Source organism: Pyxicephalus adspersus, chromosome 3 (assembly GCF_032062135.1).
Source record: "Pyxicephalus adspersus chromosome 3, UCB_Pads_2.0, whole genome shotgun sequence".
Taxonomy (NCBI): Eukaryota; Metazoa; Chordata; class Amphibia; order Anura; family Pyxicephalidae; genus Pyxicephalus; species Pyxicephalus adspersus.
In genome coordinates, this window is record NC_092860.1 from 124,066,883 (window position 1) to 124,083,140 (window position 16,258).

General features: G+C 37.7%; 1 protein-coding gene across 1 annotated transcript in view; it reads left to right on the forward strand.

Moving 5' to 3' along the window:
- FRYL (FRY like transcription coactivator) overlaps window positions 1-16,258 on the forward strand; it is a 134,666-nt gene that overhangs the window by 114,643 nt on the left and 3,765 nt on the right. Inside the window, exons 49-58 of the mRNA XM_072406862.1 lie at window positions 932-1,006; window positions 1,190-1,366; window positions 3,166-3,366; window positions 3,738-3,908; window positions 7,165-7,418; window positions 8,664-8,871; window positions 10,405-10,554; window positions 10,976-11,074; window positions 12,932-13,000; window positions 14,674-14,691. Of these exons, the coding sequence (XP_072262963.1) occupies window positions 932-1,006; window positions 1,190-1,366; window positions 3,166-3,366; window positions 3,738-3,908; window positions 7,165-7,418; window positions 8,664-8,871; window positions 10,405-10,554; window positions 10,976-11,074; window positions 12,932-13,000; window positions 14,674-14,691 (1,422 nt within the window). The remainder of the gene's footprint in view (window positions 1-931; window positions 1,007-1,189; window positions 1,367-3,165; window positions 3,367-3,737; window positions 3,909-7,164; window positions 7,419-8,663; window positions 8,872-10,404; window positions 10,555-10,975; window positions 11,075-12,931; window positions 13,001-14,673; window positions 14,692-16,258) is intronic.

A 16,258-nucleotide genomic window follows, 5' to 3' on the forward strand; every position in this document is an offset into this window, starting at 1 on the left:
AAAACAATGTACTGCTTTTACACATAGAAATCCAATGATTTGCATTCAACACAGTTATTTTGTTTTGAATGCAATACAAATGGATTTTGAATTTCCCACCCCGCCAGCAACGTACACACGCACACCAACGTCATCGGGAACTCCCCGGTGATTCATCGTGTGCAGAAGCAGGAAGAGGGAAGAAGACGGCGATCGCGGCGCTGGACGTCACGGGACGCCGACGGATCAGGTAAGCGCTCTATTTACTAACCTTCCCATAGGTTTACATACCCCAAGATTGACTCGGGGTTACCACTTTTAGCAATTTTTTTCTACCCCGAGTCACACTTGGGGTTACCTCTAGGGAGGTTAAATATTCTCATGCAAATCCTACTTGTTTAGAGCTTTAGAATGGTTTGACCCTTTAAGTTCTACTTAATATGAATTCCCCTCTTCCATTCCACTAGTGGAATTTATGTAAAGTAAGGGTTATACAAGCAATACAGATCAGTCTCTGCCTACTAGAAGAGCATGCAAAGGATAAAGTTCCTGTGGCACTGAGGCAGTTAATATCTTGCTGTGACTTGTCAGGCCTGAACCTTCTACTTAATCTGTGCTGAGTAGCTGGTTCATCCTGCAGGTCAGAGCTTGGGTAAAGAGATTTTTGCAGCATCCAGATTTTCTTTTAGCTGCTTTTGTACTCCATAGGTGTGCTTACTTTTAGTTTTTACTTGCTTTTTGCTTGTAAAATATACAATTAGAATAATTTAAGACCACATTCTGCACCATGCTAAGGAATAAGGGTATTACAACTGTCTGATCCAAGTTGATTTATACGTCTGACATTCAATAATGTTGTTTTTTTCTTGTTTCTCATTACTGCAACCTGATTAATAAGAAGATGCACACTGTTTTGCTAATTTTCTTCTCCACTATGATTTTTCTTTTCCAGAGGAGAACTCGAGAAAAGTTAATGAATGTCCTATCCCTGTGTGGGCCAGACTCTGGTCTTCCCAAAAATCCATCAGTAAGTGTGATATGTTGCCATCGCAGCAGCTAATTAAACCTGTTTTAATTGCATGTCATGTGGCTGTAGCCTAAAAAACACTTTGCTGAGAGAGCCTTGGCACCTGTAAGTTGTCACGAGTCAGCCACATACAGAGAATGTGAGTGTTTAGATGGCTTGTGTTCCAATCTCTTCTCTCCACAGGTGGTCTTCTCATCAAATGAAGATCTTGAAGGTGGAGATCAGCAGACCAGCCTGATTCTGAGCACAGAGGAAGCTATTCAAGAGGAGGAAGTGGCTGTCGAGGACACTGGCAGTGAACAGCAGTTTGGTGTCTTCAAGGACTTTGATTTTCTTGATGTTGAGTTGGAAGATGCTGAGGTGAGGTGCCCTGTGTTTGTCTTTTAAATGTCGACCGCTTGCCCCTGTAAACCCAATAATTGCAAGCAGTGGGGGTTTGGCTGAACTGTGTTAGAAATTATGAGCTGTTAGGAAAAGAAAGTTGGACACAAACAGAGCAGATTATTTTAAGTCTGTTTACTTTATATACCAAGATGCATAATCAAATCCTGGTCATACAATTTTGTGGAACTGATTTATGTAATTTATCATTTACATGACTATGGACGTAAAGTGCTGCGTAATATGTCAGCGCTATATAAATACTGCATAATATTAATACAAATGTATCAGTCATAAAGTATAAGTGCAAAGAGCACTAGCTTCTTAGGCCTTTGTTCCGTTTCAGCCTTTCTATAGCTAAAAATAAATTATTAAATAAAACTGTTACATATTCTGAGCTCTTTGCAAATATGATTAGTGAATCTAGTGTATATAACTTATATATATATGCTTATAACTTATAACTATATGCAGGCACCTCCAGGTTCCTCCTGTTGTTTTATGCCTCTATAACACTGTAAAGACTGTGTCAACCATCTTTTGTTTGCTTCAAGCAAGTTTTGCCTCCCCACACAAGTCTATGGGAATGCAAAACCTACTTAAAGTAGGGCAAGAGGAGTTCAATGGAGGAAAGATGCACCTATCATGGTTAGTAAATAGGAATCCCACGCAATTGGGAAAAAACGGAATTGGGAATACTCAAAGTTGTACAAAAACAGAGCCACGAGCTTTGACAGGGATACCTTGCCACTAATCACAGCAGACATATAAGCCAGGATGGTACACTGAGCTTTGCATGTGCAGCTCAGTGTACATTCAAGAGTTTTACCTTTAAATATCCAGTGTAATTTTTACAATATCTACTTCCGGACATGTTAATTCCTAGGACACTTCTGTCATTGGTCAGTTTCCAGCGCCTCATTGGCTATTATAAGCTCTGCCATTTAGCATTTGAATGACAACTTGGACTGAAATCTAGTCCCTGTGCATAGCCTAGGGTTAAAGTCTCCATATAGAAAGGCAGGTTGTGTTAAAGTAGGGTCCTTGCTTACATAACAGTGATGGAGGTGGCATGGTTACTTTTTAGTCCATGGCAGAGAACCTATTGTGAGAAGATATACCATTTTGTGACTATGCTAGTTTCCTGCTACAGTACAGTGGTTTTAGTACTCCATGTACACAGATTAACAGCTTGTTCAGGTGCATTTACTTGGGGTGAAAGCACAGATGAACACTCAGCATTCTAGCCATGTGCAGCATGTAAATAGTTTAACTTGATGACTCTTGATGATTATTAGCTGATAAAATTAATCCCCAGTCACTTCTTTAAAAAAAATGTCAGCCCTAGTGTACCCTGTACATTAACAATGCAGTGCTGCTCTGCCCACCGTTTAGTCTGTATAAGTAATGTTTAAGTAATACATATTTGTTTTTTCCTGCCTCTATGTTTGTCCTTGTTACTTATGATGAATATTTGTGTTTTCCTTTTTGCTAACCAGGAGCTGCAGGTAAGTTGCAGCCTGGTGGAGTGGCTTGTTTTAGCTGTGATCCCATGTGGTGTGTTTGTGCAGTATATAAAATGTTCAAAGTTTGCTGTTTTAATAATAGATCTGCATATTGGCCAAGTTATCCGTTACTTGTTCTGTTTTTGTATTCAGTGAATTGTGCTTTCCTTTTATTTCAGAGCTATCACCTCAATTGCTTGCACTGCATGTGATTCTTGATGTTCTAAGTAAGATTAGACATGTTGCTTTATGTTAAATATATTTTCTTTACAGGGTGAAAGTGTTGACAACTTTAACTGGGGAGTTCGCAGGCGTTCTTTGGACAGTATTGACAAAGGTGACACGCCATCTCTACAGGAATGTCAGTACTCGGGAAGCACTCCTAGTTTGAACCTAACTAACCAAGAGGACACTGATGAGTCTTCAGAAGAGGAAGTGCTGACTGCCAGCCAAATACTTTCTCATTCACACATGGTATGACTTCAGAGTCCATGTTTGCTTTTTAACTAAATGAAGCCCTAGCCTCTAATAATGATAGACTAGAATGTCTCTGTCAAGTCATTTCTCATGTGTAGAGCAATAGAACCTCAAATCGAATACAGTAGTAGCAGTAAAATATGTCATCATTCTCTTTCTCATACATACATACATACATACACACATACATACATACATACATACACACATGCATGCTGTGTACATTAGAAATTAGATGGAATATTGGTCACTACTTGGAGGCAATTGGGTGAATAGTGGGTTGAGCTTAACAAAAAGATGTGTAATTGGGTTTCACACCTCCTTTTTTATTGTGAGTATTGGAATATTTTCTTCTTTTTGTTTTGCAGCTTAATAATGATTCTACAGCAGAGGAGAACATGGCTGACCACGTGGATCATTTCCTGCAACCACAGGATTCACTAAGTAGTGCTCTGACAGAGGAAGTGCTGCAAACCAGAGCTGAGACCCCCAGTGTGGAGGTGACCCCTCCAGATAGCGCTAACAGTCAGCTGCCTGAGGTGGGGAGAAATCTGGGCTGGTGCATGGCTGATCTGGGTTCCTTTTAGTTCTGTCTCATAGATTTGTCCTTTGATTTCATGCAGCTGTCCTGTACATCAAAATGAGATCTTTGTTTACTTTTTTTTTTCTTTTTTTTATATATTTCTAACCTCTTTGGGGTTTTTTTATTACAGTATTATGAACTCATAAATTTGCACACACCCCCAAAGGTTACAAATATTCATGTTAAGTTATTACTGTGTTGGGTGAATTGGTTAATTTTTTGTATCATTTTGGGCATGGTTATGTTGATTCTAGAGCAATTTTTTTCCCTTTGGTGCTTCTTTGTAGTTGATCAGCTTGTTCAATGTCTGTGATTTGGGCTGTAATTGGGGTTAGGACCTCAGGCCAGCTCTGTTAGTGATTGATATTTTGTAACTATGGTAACACCCGAAAATCCCATCATCCTAATATTAAATTACCCCTTTGTGGAGGAGAAATGGCAGCTAACTGGGGACCAGTCATTTGTAAGTATCTCTGTTTTTGTCATAACCTTTATTACTACAGTTGATGTAATTAAGCCCAAAATATCAAGAAATGACAAGATCAGATACATAAGCATTGAACATAAATGTCACATCTCATTGCATTTTAATAATTTGTGCTTTGTTGGCACCCACTGCCTAATGTGTCTAAAATATGATTATGGTGAAAGCCTTCTAAAGGTTGTAAAAAGATTTTAAACTTTGCTTTGCTTCCCTACTGGAAAATATTTATGAATACAAATAATATATGCTCTGACTGTAGCAGGTAATTAGGGATTGGTTGCAAGTTTTGGAAAGTTTGGCAAAGGGTCAGAACTCCTGCTGTGTTTTTACTTCCATATGGCAAAAGGAACACAGACAGAAATAAAAATGTGAGGCAGGGTTAGAACTCTTCACTCCCTGACTGGTGAAACCGCTGTCGCCATAACAGGAAGTAGTCCGTAGTAAATATAAGTTTATATAAGATATTATCAGATAAAATATTATTCAGTTCTGTTTGAAAATGCCTTTTGCTTAATCACTCTTGTATGCAAAATATACATTCATTTTAATAGTTCATAAATAGCAGAGAAAACAAAGAATTCAAGCAATTTTGCGTTTCTGTTATTTTATTTAATATTGAATGCATTTTTAATATTAAAGCCCTCAGCTTTTTTAACTTTAACAACATTATTCTTCATATTCTCACATGCACCCAGCTTTGACTCAAGTTCTCTTTAGGCATTCTGGTCCCTGCAGCACTAGGATCAACTACTGTCTGCATGTAGTTTGCATGTTCTCTCCATTTTCACATGGTTTTTCTTCAAACACTCACTTTTGCCCCACACCTTCAAAAAAACATGAAGTTAAGATCATTAGCTCCCCCCAAAAACTCTCCTTGACCCATATGAAAAATAGGCAACATAATCAAAGTGCAGCACAAGCTGCTGGGTGCTATATAGGTGCGTGTGAATAATAAAGAATAGAACAATAAAAAAAAAATAAAAAAAAAGGGCCAGCATTTAGTCCAATCAAGAAACAAATAGTACATTCTCTTGCTCAGTTACACCATGAGATTCTTAACCCACTGTGGGAGGATAAATAGGTTTAATGTCTTCCTCCTCCCTGCATAACAGTGTTTAGGTCTGGTGATTGGTGGCCAAGGCCCCAGCACTGCATCCTGCGAAACTGTTGCTTGCTCCTTCATGCCTAGAACTAGATTTTACCAAAGGCTGTAACAGAATGTCAATGGAGCACTAAGAAGGTAAGTTCAGGGAGTCGTTGGTTGTCCAATAAGACAAAATCTTTTTAACATTTTCTTGTCCCGGGTCATTGATGGTTAGATTCCCAGAGTAAATTCAGCATTGTCAGCATACATCCATACATTCCTGATGTAGTTTTCAGACTAGTTCAGAAGTCCTCAGGTGACCACTACTCATCAATGAACTGCAAAAACTGCCTCTAGGGAGCTGTTCATACATACCCCACTACATATAGGCTGTACTGTTTCCAACTATGGCTAGTCTGTTCTGTACTCACACATAAAACTAAAAGAATGCAACTTAATGGCCGATCTTGCCCACTGTTAGATCAGTTTTACACCCATCAGTATCAATTTAGGGAGATTGCTATTGATAGTTGTTCACTTGTGACCACTTTATGTGCAATGAACCAGTGGAAACAAACCTTTCAGACCTCATGGACCACTAAATATGCATAAATTTAAATCCCGCGCATGCGCAGGGAGCTGTGTGTCTCATAAAGGGGAAGAAACTTCCCCCAGAGTGAGGTCCCGATGCAAGAACCTGCCCACTATCTCATTGCGGGCTCAGACCTGCATGCTAAACATCCTGGGGGGAACAATGGCGAAAAGCTGTGGACACAACAAAAGTTGAGTCCATGAGGGGGACATGATCAGCGGGGTCAGAAGAACCAGACCACCTGTTGGCGACCGCTGCAATAAACAATGGTAGACAAAATTGGCTGCCAAGTTTCATTCTTTTAGTTTTATTTGTGATTTTTGTCAGCAGAACAAGGTTTTTTTACTGCACATGATACTTATTATTATTATTATTTTTACCAATGGGATTGTTTAAACGTATTTGTTTGCATAATGTAACTGTATATATTTAGAGCTGCATCACTTTTTGGTTTGGCTCACTTCAGCTCATTTCAGAAACAAAACTGATGTTAATTTTTAGATTCTCAAGAAATAGCATGAAATAATCCTTTCTTTTTTTTATTTATTCAGCCAAAACAACTCATGCTGCACCTTAGCAAACTCATCACAATTTGGATTATAATACCATAATGGCAAAATTTTATAGGATGCTCAGATTCCCTCCAAAAAAACAAGGATGGACTAGAAATATTAAGAGACATTCCAATAAAAAAGAACAGATATGGAGCTGTTGTCTTTATTAGCTGTTCAAGATTTATCTTCCGGCAGCAGTTACCTTTAAAACGTAGAAGAAGAAGATTAAAAGCCTGAGTTTTCTATTGATTAAAAATTTTGTTTGATATTCTGACATGCACAGTTCTTGCTGGTAATGTTGGAAATCTGTGTTCTAGTAGTAAATTCCCTCCAGGTAAGATGAACGTCAGGCAGTGCCAAAATTATGTTGATAGTTCTACCCAGCCTGACAGTTACAAAGGACATCCTAATTTTTTTAGAAGCAGAGTATTTCAGGGTGGTTGTCTAAAATTTACCCCACTTAGTGTATGCTAGTTTGATAAGTTATTTCTTTTTTAGGATGCCAGTACAACAGTAAAAGATGAACAGTTAAGCACAGCAAGTGAGGACACCAGTTCTTATGCTACACAGGACCAGCATGAAGCTCTGATTTGTCAGGATCAGCTGGAAGTGGAAGAACCGTGTGACCTCCTGGAACCACCGGCTCCTAGCAGCCCCCAGGACTCTATCTGTGAAGATGAGGTTACATTGGCTTTAAAGGAGCTGGATGAGCGATGTGAGGAGGAGGAGGCAGATTTTTCAGATTTATCCAGGTTAGCTCTTTTTTTTTTTTTCGTAGCATGAACTGTCCTAAATGGACTTGGGGATGGGGATTTTTGCAATGTTATTAATTTGAGACATTTTAGAGATCATTTTATAAATTTAGAATTTGTTGTCAGTTAAATATGACCTACTTATTTGCATTTGACCTGCTTTTAGGAGGATTTGCATTCCTTTTCATATGCCAAATCCATCTGATACCAATAAAAGCTTATTAACACAGGCCCTTAGTGAGCTCAGCTGAAGATGCTTAGTTCATATACACAGAATGACTAATGATATTCTATACTGCATCCTTTTGTACATATATCTGAGAAGAGCAGCATGTATTTAACATAAATAATAAAATATTATTACATGGTAAATGCCAGGACCGTATAATGCAAACAACAAAAATTTACATAGGTTAAGTAATATATCAAAAGCTATTCTAATGTCAAATGTAATGCAAGCAGTGAGTGGCAGCATAGATCAAAGGGGTGTGATAGCAGAAAGCCGCACCTTTTTTAGGAATAAAATACATTTTTGTGCAAAATAATAATAATTATACATGCAGTGGGAGATCACTATAAAGAGAAAAAAGTGTACAACTTCAGTTGTGCTTTAAGATGTGTGTACATTATGCTTTGTCATTTGTTGCCATTTTATAACCTCCAGAAATGTATTTGAGCAGCTGATACAGAGCAGAATGTGCCTACTCACACACTGCTGCTAGCACAGTACAGGTTCTCTGCTGTAAAATGTTAAAGGCCTTGATTCATTTGTTTGCTGAGCTAGTGAATCACGTGTGGCTGAGTTTTGGCAGCAGAAGACGCACTGTACAGGATCATTAAATTGATTGCCCTAGAAATGGATGTTCTGTATTTTTTTTTCCCTTCCCTATACATAGATATTACTTAAGATAATTAAAAAAGTGCATCTGCAGCAAGCACCCTTGGACGTTTTCCAGCAGGTAATTGTGTATTCAGCCTGCATGTCCTGGACATCAGGCTAGCATTGAGATAGCATATAGATGGCAGTTAGCAGCGCTGTGCCTATTTCCTCTATGGAGATGTCGTCTTCCTTTTTGTTAAGCAAGAAGGCTGTGAAATATATCTACTCAGCATGTGTTGTGAGGCTGTTTGGGAATCTGAGCCTGTAAGTAAATCTTAGAAATAAACTTGTTGGAGGGCAGACCTCTGTGTTAAGTCTGCCTTTTAGTAGCATTTGTTCATTAACATATTGCAATCTCCTTGTAGTCAAGATGACGGCGAGCAGGACGGCTTTGCAGAAGTTCAGACGTCGCCACCGCCATCACCTTTCCTCTCAGCAATTATAGCTGCTTTCCAGCCAGTAACCTATGAAGATGAGGAAGAAGCCTGGCGCTGCCACGTCAATCAGATGTTATCGGAGACCGATGGCTCCTGCGCTGTGTACACTTTTCATATCTTCTCCAAGCTTTTTCAGGTCAGGCTGTGTGATTGTGTAAATAAATATTTAAAGATCCCCCCTTATGCTAAATATTCATTGCTTAATTGTTGTGATATGGGCGGGATCAGGTAGTGAAGTGAATGTCCGTAGACTTTCTTCAAACCTTGTAGTCATTAGGTTTTGAGGGAGGAGCTTTAGCTAGCTCTAGGCTGGCCATTGGCAGACAAATCCACTTTCTGAAACAGACCATTCTCAGGCATGAGTCTTGATGGACCAATTCACAAACATTTATTTCATGTCTGTAGTTGGGAGGGAGCTGCAGGCAAGTCATGAAACCCATAGCAGCTTTTCAGGGTGAAGGAGACATAAGCAATAATATTTCCTAATCTGATTGGTCCCCCAAAGAGCAGTGAGATCAATGTCTCCTGTTCATTCACAAATACAACAGTTGCCGCATAAATATACAGCGTGCATGATATGAGTTTGTGTATACCTACATGTGCAAAAATAGTTATTTGCTGGAAATGATTATCAGTGAGTGTTTCCAGCCACAGTAAAACGTACTAGGGCTGTATAGACAGTCATTTTATGTTCTTTGGAGCAGGATGAGGGGAACCTAATATTGGGCATATTGAGATTTAGGAATTTTAAACCAAAATTTGTAGGTACTTCACTGGCACGAAACAATCATCTACAACCCTATGTATGAAAGTGTAAGGTGTTCCTGTGGCAGCATTAGACTGGAGGATTCCCATTCATTTAGCCTCAGTCCTCTGTTTCCTCCCTCTTTCCCACACCATTCACCTTTTGTCAAGCTTCTCTTCCCCATCCTTCTTTTTTTTTTCTTTTTTGTTTTGCCCTTTCCTTGGTCTCGGCACTTCTTTTCAACTAGATCTTCTTTTCCTTTTTCTACACAATGGTGCCTACCTTCCTTGCCCATTATATTATGTCTTTTTATCTTGGTTAGGTTCCCTATTATTTACACACACCACCACTCAGCTACTCACTGGTTACTATTGTTACTAGTCATTATTATTCCACTAGTCATTGTTATTCCATTGGTTATGATGTATTCAAGAGGTGGAAGGTGTTGTTACCCAGACTATTAGTACTATTAGTATCCATACTAGTAGGCTGCACACATCGTAAAAAATGAAAACTCATACCTCACTCAATTTGAAAAACACTGTACATCTCCCAGCACAAATGTTGCCAATTAGGCTCTGACTGATTAACGCTTGAAGATTGCTTTACCATTACACAAGACATGCAGAGAACATGTTTGAACTATTTTCCTATCTAACTAGGCTGCAGGTAGTTGTCTTCAGGTAACCAGCCTGGGTTATGTTTTCCAAAATGGCTGAATGCACTAATTATAGTCCTGGGGCCTGGAGAGTCTCATACATGCAAAGATTGCCACACTCATATACCATGAACATGAAGATTTGTGTTTTTTGCTGATATCACTGTTTATATGCTGTATAAAGAATATTTTCTCATGGCAAAATTTTACCTGACTTTTCTCATTTACTGTCCACTGCAATGAAAAATTGTCTCTTCTCTTTGTAGTCGATTCAGAAAAAGTTTGGGGCTGTAACAAATGACTCCATTAACTTCTTGGGAGAAAGCCTTCAGAGAATAGGCACAAAATTTAAAAGCTCCTTGGAGGTAATGATGGCATGTTCGGAGTGCCCTACGGTCTTTGTGGATGCGGAAACGGTAGGTTTTGCCTTTGATCTTAAAAAATTTAATCACTTATCAATAAAAGTGCTATTGTTTTCTTTCTCAGAACTGAGCATGTTTGCTATTAGGGTAAAATTTATGACAGCTTCAAACCATATTTAATTTTTTTTTCAGCCATGTAGTTTAAAAAACGCAAGACACCTACCTGTATTATAACTAGTAACTCTAAAGTCAAACATTAAAGTCTGACATTTTCCATTAAAGCTTTAGAACCAATTCTCCACTAACATTTCATTATACAATGACATATAATTGTGTGTGCCATGCAGACACACTATCAAAGTATATGCAGCTGTAATACAATACAAAGTATATGCAGCTGTAATACAATAATGTCTGTTTTATTTTGAATTTCAACGTTTGCATTGATAACGTGGCACATCATTCTCTATTATAGCTGATGTCATCTGGCTTGTTGGAGACGCTGAAGTTCAGCGTTTTAGAACTACAAGAACACTTGGACACATATAATGTCAAACGAGAATCAGCGGAACAGGTACTGCATTTTTATCTATTAACCTTTATCTAGAGAATTAACGAAATTGATATATTATATGTCTATTGAACGTTCCTTCAATTTATTGTCATCGCGGCTTATCAATGCAGCTTTTATTGTGCTTGTATCATAAGTATATCAATCCCAATTTTTAATTAGTAATCTGTTTAAAAAAATGCTATGTTCATGGAGCTTGTAGTGAAGGAGTTCAGATGCATAGGAAGCAGAACAGAAATGTATTTCTTTCTTTCTTTGTATATTATGCTAAATTGGTTCTATTTAAATAGTTATTTGTAAAAAAAAATGCATATAGGCAATGGAACACAATTTAGACCAGATGCACAATCCTCTTTATTTTTTTTATAAAAAAAGACAAATTGGAACAATGAAGGTAATTTCCACAATACCTGATCAGTTTTTAGCTTTTATTCTCTAAGAAAATGAAGCAAAGGATCTGATTGAAAACTATAGGCAACAAGTGGACATTTGTGAGCATCTCACCAATGCAGCATCATCACTTTATAGGCATTTTATTTGCCATGGCAAAATGTCTGCATAAAATATGAGCTCTACAAAATTGTTTTAGAAAAAAAAAAACCTAGCAAGCTTGATTTCTAATGAAGAACGCGTTATAAATGGCGCTGTAGATGACTTCTCCCTCTACATCATGCTGTGGTTTTGAGGTGTGTTTGTGACGGAGGTTGTTCATTATTTGTGCAGAGCACTTATTGTATAAAGGCGGCTGTCAGGAGAAAATAAGATTTACAGTGGACCTTGGGTCTATGTCACTAATTGAATCTGGCACTATATTCCTCAGAGAGCCCTTCCCTTCTCCTTCTCTCTCACTAATGCAGACCTTGTGGTTAATTCACTAAGTAGCCTTTATTAAATTGAGCCGACCAGGAAAACACATTCATTCTTCTCATTGTTGCAGTCCTTGAAGGTTAGCCAGAGGTTATTGTGATTACTATGAAAAATCTATAAATAGCTGGAAATGAGTGATCATACAATTACTTATGACGAACACTCCAGCCTACTTATATTTATTAGGACCTGTCATATATCCAAGTATATTTTCATGTGCTAAACTCAGCAGTTTGGTGCTTTTTTTCTTCCTATCGTGTCTTCCGCATATTAAAGACCAGTTGTTTCTCTTTTAAGCTTATTAGAATATTTTATTCTTTCTCATATGGTATATGAACTCACCCAGATATGCATAGACAGTTTTTCCCTACTTCATTTTCTAGAAGTTATTTGTGCTGCGGTAAATATGTACACTCCATAATTATGCATGTGACTAATATACCAGGATATATGGAACATGGACATGCAAGGTCTGTGTACATGGGGCTTTAGTATTATTAGCCAAAAGTGGGATGGACAAAAGTAGTTTTTTTTTTTTTAATCTGAAAGCAATCAAGAAGGTTTAAAAAACACCTTGCATTTTTACAACAGATACAATAGCATCTAGTGGCAGCAATTACATAGATTTTCTTAACATAGATATGTTAAGATGTATACTTCCAACCGGCTAAATACTTTAGTTGTTCAACTGGGGATTACTGTGGTGCACCATTCCTCCACACTCATTTTTGTAAGTATTCTGGGAACTATTTGTGATGCTGCCAATTCACACTACAAATTACTTTCTGCTGCCTTTAGGGAATAAAGAAAGCCAGTACTTTTTCTCACCTGCCAAATAGAACCAAAGCCTTTTTATAAAGCTTCTGAGTGCCTACATGGGAGCTCCAAGAGGCCCAATCCTATTCTCTGCTTTCTGCCTCTGTGCCAAAACTTTGTTGTATGTAGGTATGACTGACCTGCTGGCTGTAATATGACTTGTGTGTTTGTTTATAGTGGCTGGAAAATTGCAAGAAAACATTTGGATCTGGAGAAGGCAGTCATGTTTCCAATACAGAAGCCCAGGTAAGCTACCAAATGAATTCCACCTAAGCTTATAGGCCTGTTGTGAATGAGTGTGCATATTGTGGACAGAAAAAACCTTTGTGCCTGAAAGGAAGTATAGCAAGCAGACAGCTCAGATACTATATAATCCAATAAGTCATTTGCACAGTAGTCTGTCATTATAGACAAAATGTCTGTTTACTGTAATTGTATGATTTGAAGATAGACAATTCTAGGTTAGTTCTGTTAAAATAAATCATATAATGAATGTGTAATTGATGTATTGAGCACCTTGGTACTTCTATGGCCAGAGTGTTTTGATTGAAGAACCTCAAGACTATCCAGTGTTCACACTGTCTACTGATGTGTGCCATCTTCATGAAGACATATCTATAGGAAGACTGCATAAATGATTCCCTTTATGAAGAGCTTTTATGCCATTGATTGAGATTTATTTACTTTTAAGATTTTAGGTGAAGCTCTTTTTTTAGCATTCTTAGATACTTTACCCAATGCTCTCAAAATTTAGCTCAGTTGTGAAGATATTATACTGTCATCTGTTGCCATCTCCAACCTATGCTGGTTTATACATGGTGCATGAATCTTTCCTTTCTTAATATCTCTTTAGAATAGAACATTTAAGTGAGGTTTTGGTTCAGTTTCCACCACAACTATTTTTGCCAAGAAGTTCTTCCCATGTTTGCTTGGTTTCCCTAAGAGAGCTTCAGTTTCTACTTCTATTGAGGATATGAAAGTTTAATTGGCTTCTACCCAAACTGATTATAATATAGGTATTCCTATTGGACCAACATGTTCCCTGGTGCTTTATATTGAATAATATAAGTATCCATACTTACTTTGTTTAAAATAAATTAGTTTCCTACCATAACAGCAGCCTTGAGAAAGTGAAAGTCATAACTTTTAATACTTTCCTAACTACTTAACTGAACAGATATTCCTTTACCAAACATCCTTCCTGGATGTATTTAGTAACTTTCTGTTCTTTTTAATTATACCATACATTCTTCTAAAGCTTCTATTTTTTGCTTGTTACTTTATTAATTTGTATCATTTCAGACAATATTGCAGCTAAACTAATGATTAGGACTACCTATAAAGAGATACAATTTGCAAATGCTTGCTTATCCTTAGTTACTTTGTTAAGAATAAATTGGATTCCTTTCATAACAGCAGCCTGAAGAAAGTGAAAGTCATAACTTTTAATACTTTTCAAACTACTTAACTGAAGATTTTCCTTTAGCAAACATTCTTCCATGCATGCCTTTAGTAACTGTCTGTTCTTTTTAATTATAACATACATTCTTCTGGAGCTTCTATATTTTTCCTTTGTTACTTTAATATTTGGTATAATTTCAGACAGTATTGCAGCTAAGCTAATGATTAGGACTACCTATAAAGAGATTTACAAATGATCACTTATTCTTCTTTTAAAGCTTCTAGGTAGAGTCCTCTCTAGAATAAAGAGCACTTAGAAACATAGTCTGTTAGGATAGAATTTGTCCACAAATTATGGGCATGACTCCTTACTCTTAGTAGAATATCATTCAGGCAATCTAACTTTTAGAAGAAATGGTGATTGTTTTGTCTGGCGTTTCAGAGATCTTTCAGAGTATAACTAACTTTCCATCTTTTTCTTCCTTTGTGTTTTGTGACCTGCTCACCTTCTTGCTTAGCAAATGGAAGTTCTAGCAGTAAGTGATGGTTCTCAATTTTTCCAATACTAAAACATGTCAGATCAAAGCCTGACTTTCACCTGTCTTGTCCATTTGTTGAGCTAGCATCGTCTTACCATTGTAAGGTTACAGTGCGCTCTGGGTCTGCATAGTCTTTGTCCATGATCTGTTGACTGCTCATTAAAATCTCCTTGCTCATGTGTAGTTTCTGGGATTTGTGTTGCCCTCTGGTATCATCTCCATCTTGTTAGAATAAACTTGTAAGGATATGACATGCCTGTCTGGTAATAAAAATGCAAAGACCTATCCCTAAATAAAAGAGACGTTTCCACTAATAGAACCCTGACAAGACTTCGTTACCATAACTCCTTCCTTATTTGTGGGGTCTAAATGCCAGCTACAAATAGTACAGAGAATCCAAAATTCGGAATGTTACCTAGGGAAAAAACAAAGAAGGTCATACAAGCATTGGTGCTACTAATGCTGCATCATTCTTATGCTTTAGATGAAAAGATAGACTTTGGATTAAGACAGAACTGTAAAATGTATTTGTATGACTGAGCAGCAGATGTTCGAATACATGGTAACAAAATCTCTTTGGATATTTGGGATCTCCCAGGATTATTCAGCAATAGTTTCCTTGACAAACTCAACAAGCACAATAGTTGTTGCGATATCTATTCCCTAAAGTCACACCAACAGTATACAGATGAAGAATTCAGAGATTCAGCCATTCCATTTTGCTTCATTCTTGAATATCCTTAAAATATGAATGGTTTTTGGGACTCGAAGACAATCATTTTACACACACATTAATAAACACACATAATTACACACACATAGTAAAACTTACATTGATACAGAAACTACAACGTACATACGGTAGCTGTCCTTACAGATCCTTTAGGTTTATGCCACACTGGTGATTCTGTTGCTGGCTACACCTCAGTAGCAACAGAAATGTGAAAACACAACTCCCCTTTGCCTTTTGTTTTGCGTCTTCACATTCCAAACTAGCTAGGTAAAACTCGATCAAGTAAAAAGGGTAAAATGATTTCTGTGGGAAGATCATTTTAGCAGCAGAATTTCCAGTGTGATCTAGGTAGGTTATGCCTGCCTAACAGTCCTGTTGTGTTGAAATGTAGGTTGTGGGGCCAAGTGTTCCCCCCAGCCCCTTTTAGCTAGGCGCACCACCCGGCACTTTTCAGTAGCCACCCGGCTGTTTTTGGGTGGTTACTGATGAGTTGGACACAATACAGGGGCTTCCACCTGCCTACAATTTCTACCCACCCAGCTTAAAATAAACTCTGGGTTGAACACTGGAGCTTTTAGATTTCATAACATGATTGTGCAATTGGTCATGGTTTTAGGTGTCAATGGTTCAGTTGGCAATTGGTTTGAGTATACAGATAACTAGTTACAATAAAGATAGCATTAATGGGTAGATATTGGTTTCCCTTTTACATGTGTGGAGTATCATATTGACGTACTACTAGATAGTCATTCTGACATGACATCACATCCTAGGTCATGTTTTCTATTTTGTTGGCTTATTACTAGTCTTCTTCATGAAATGATTCTAACT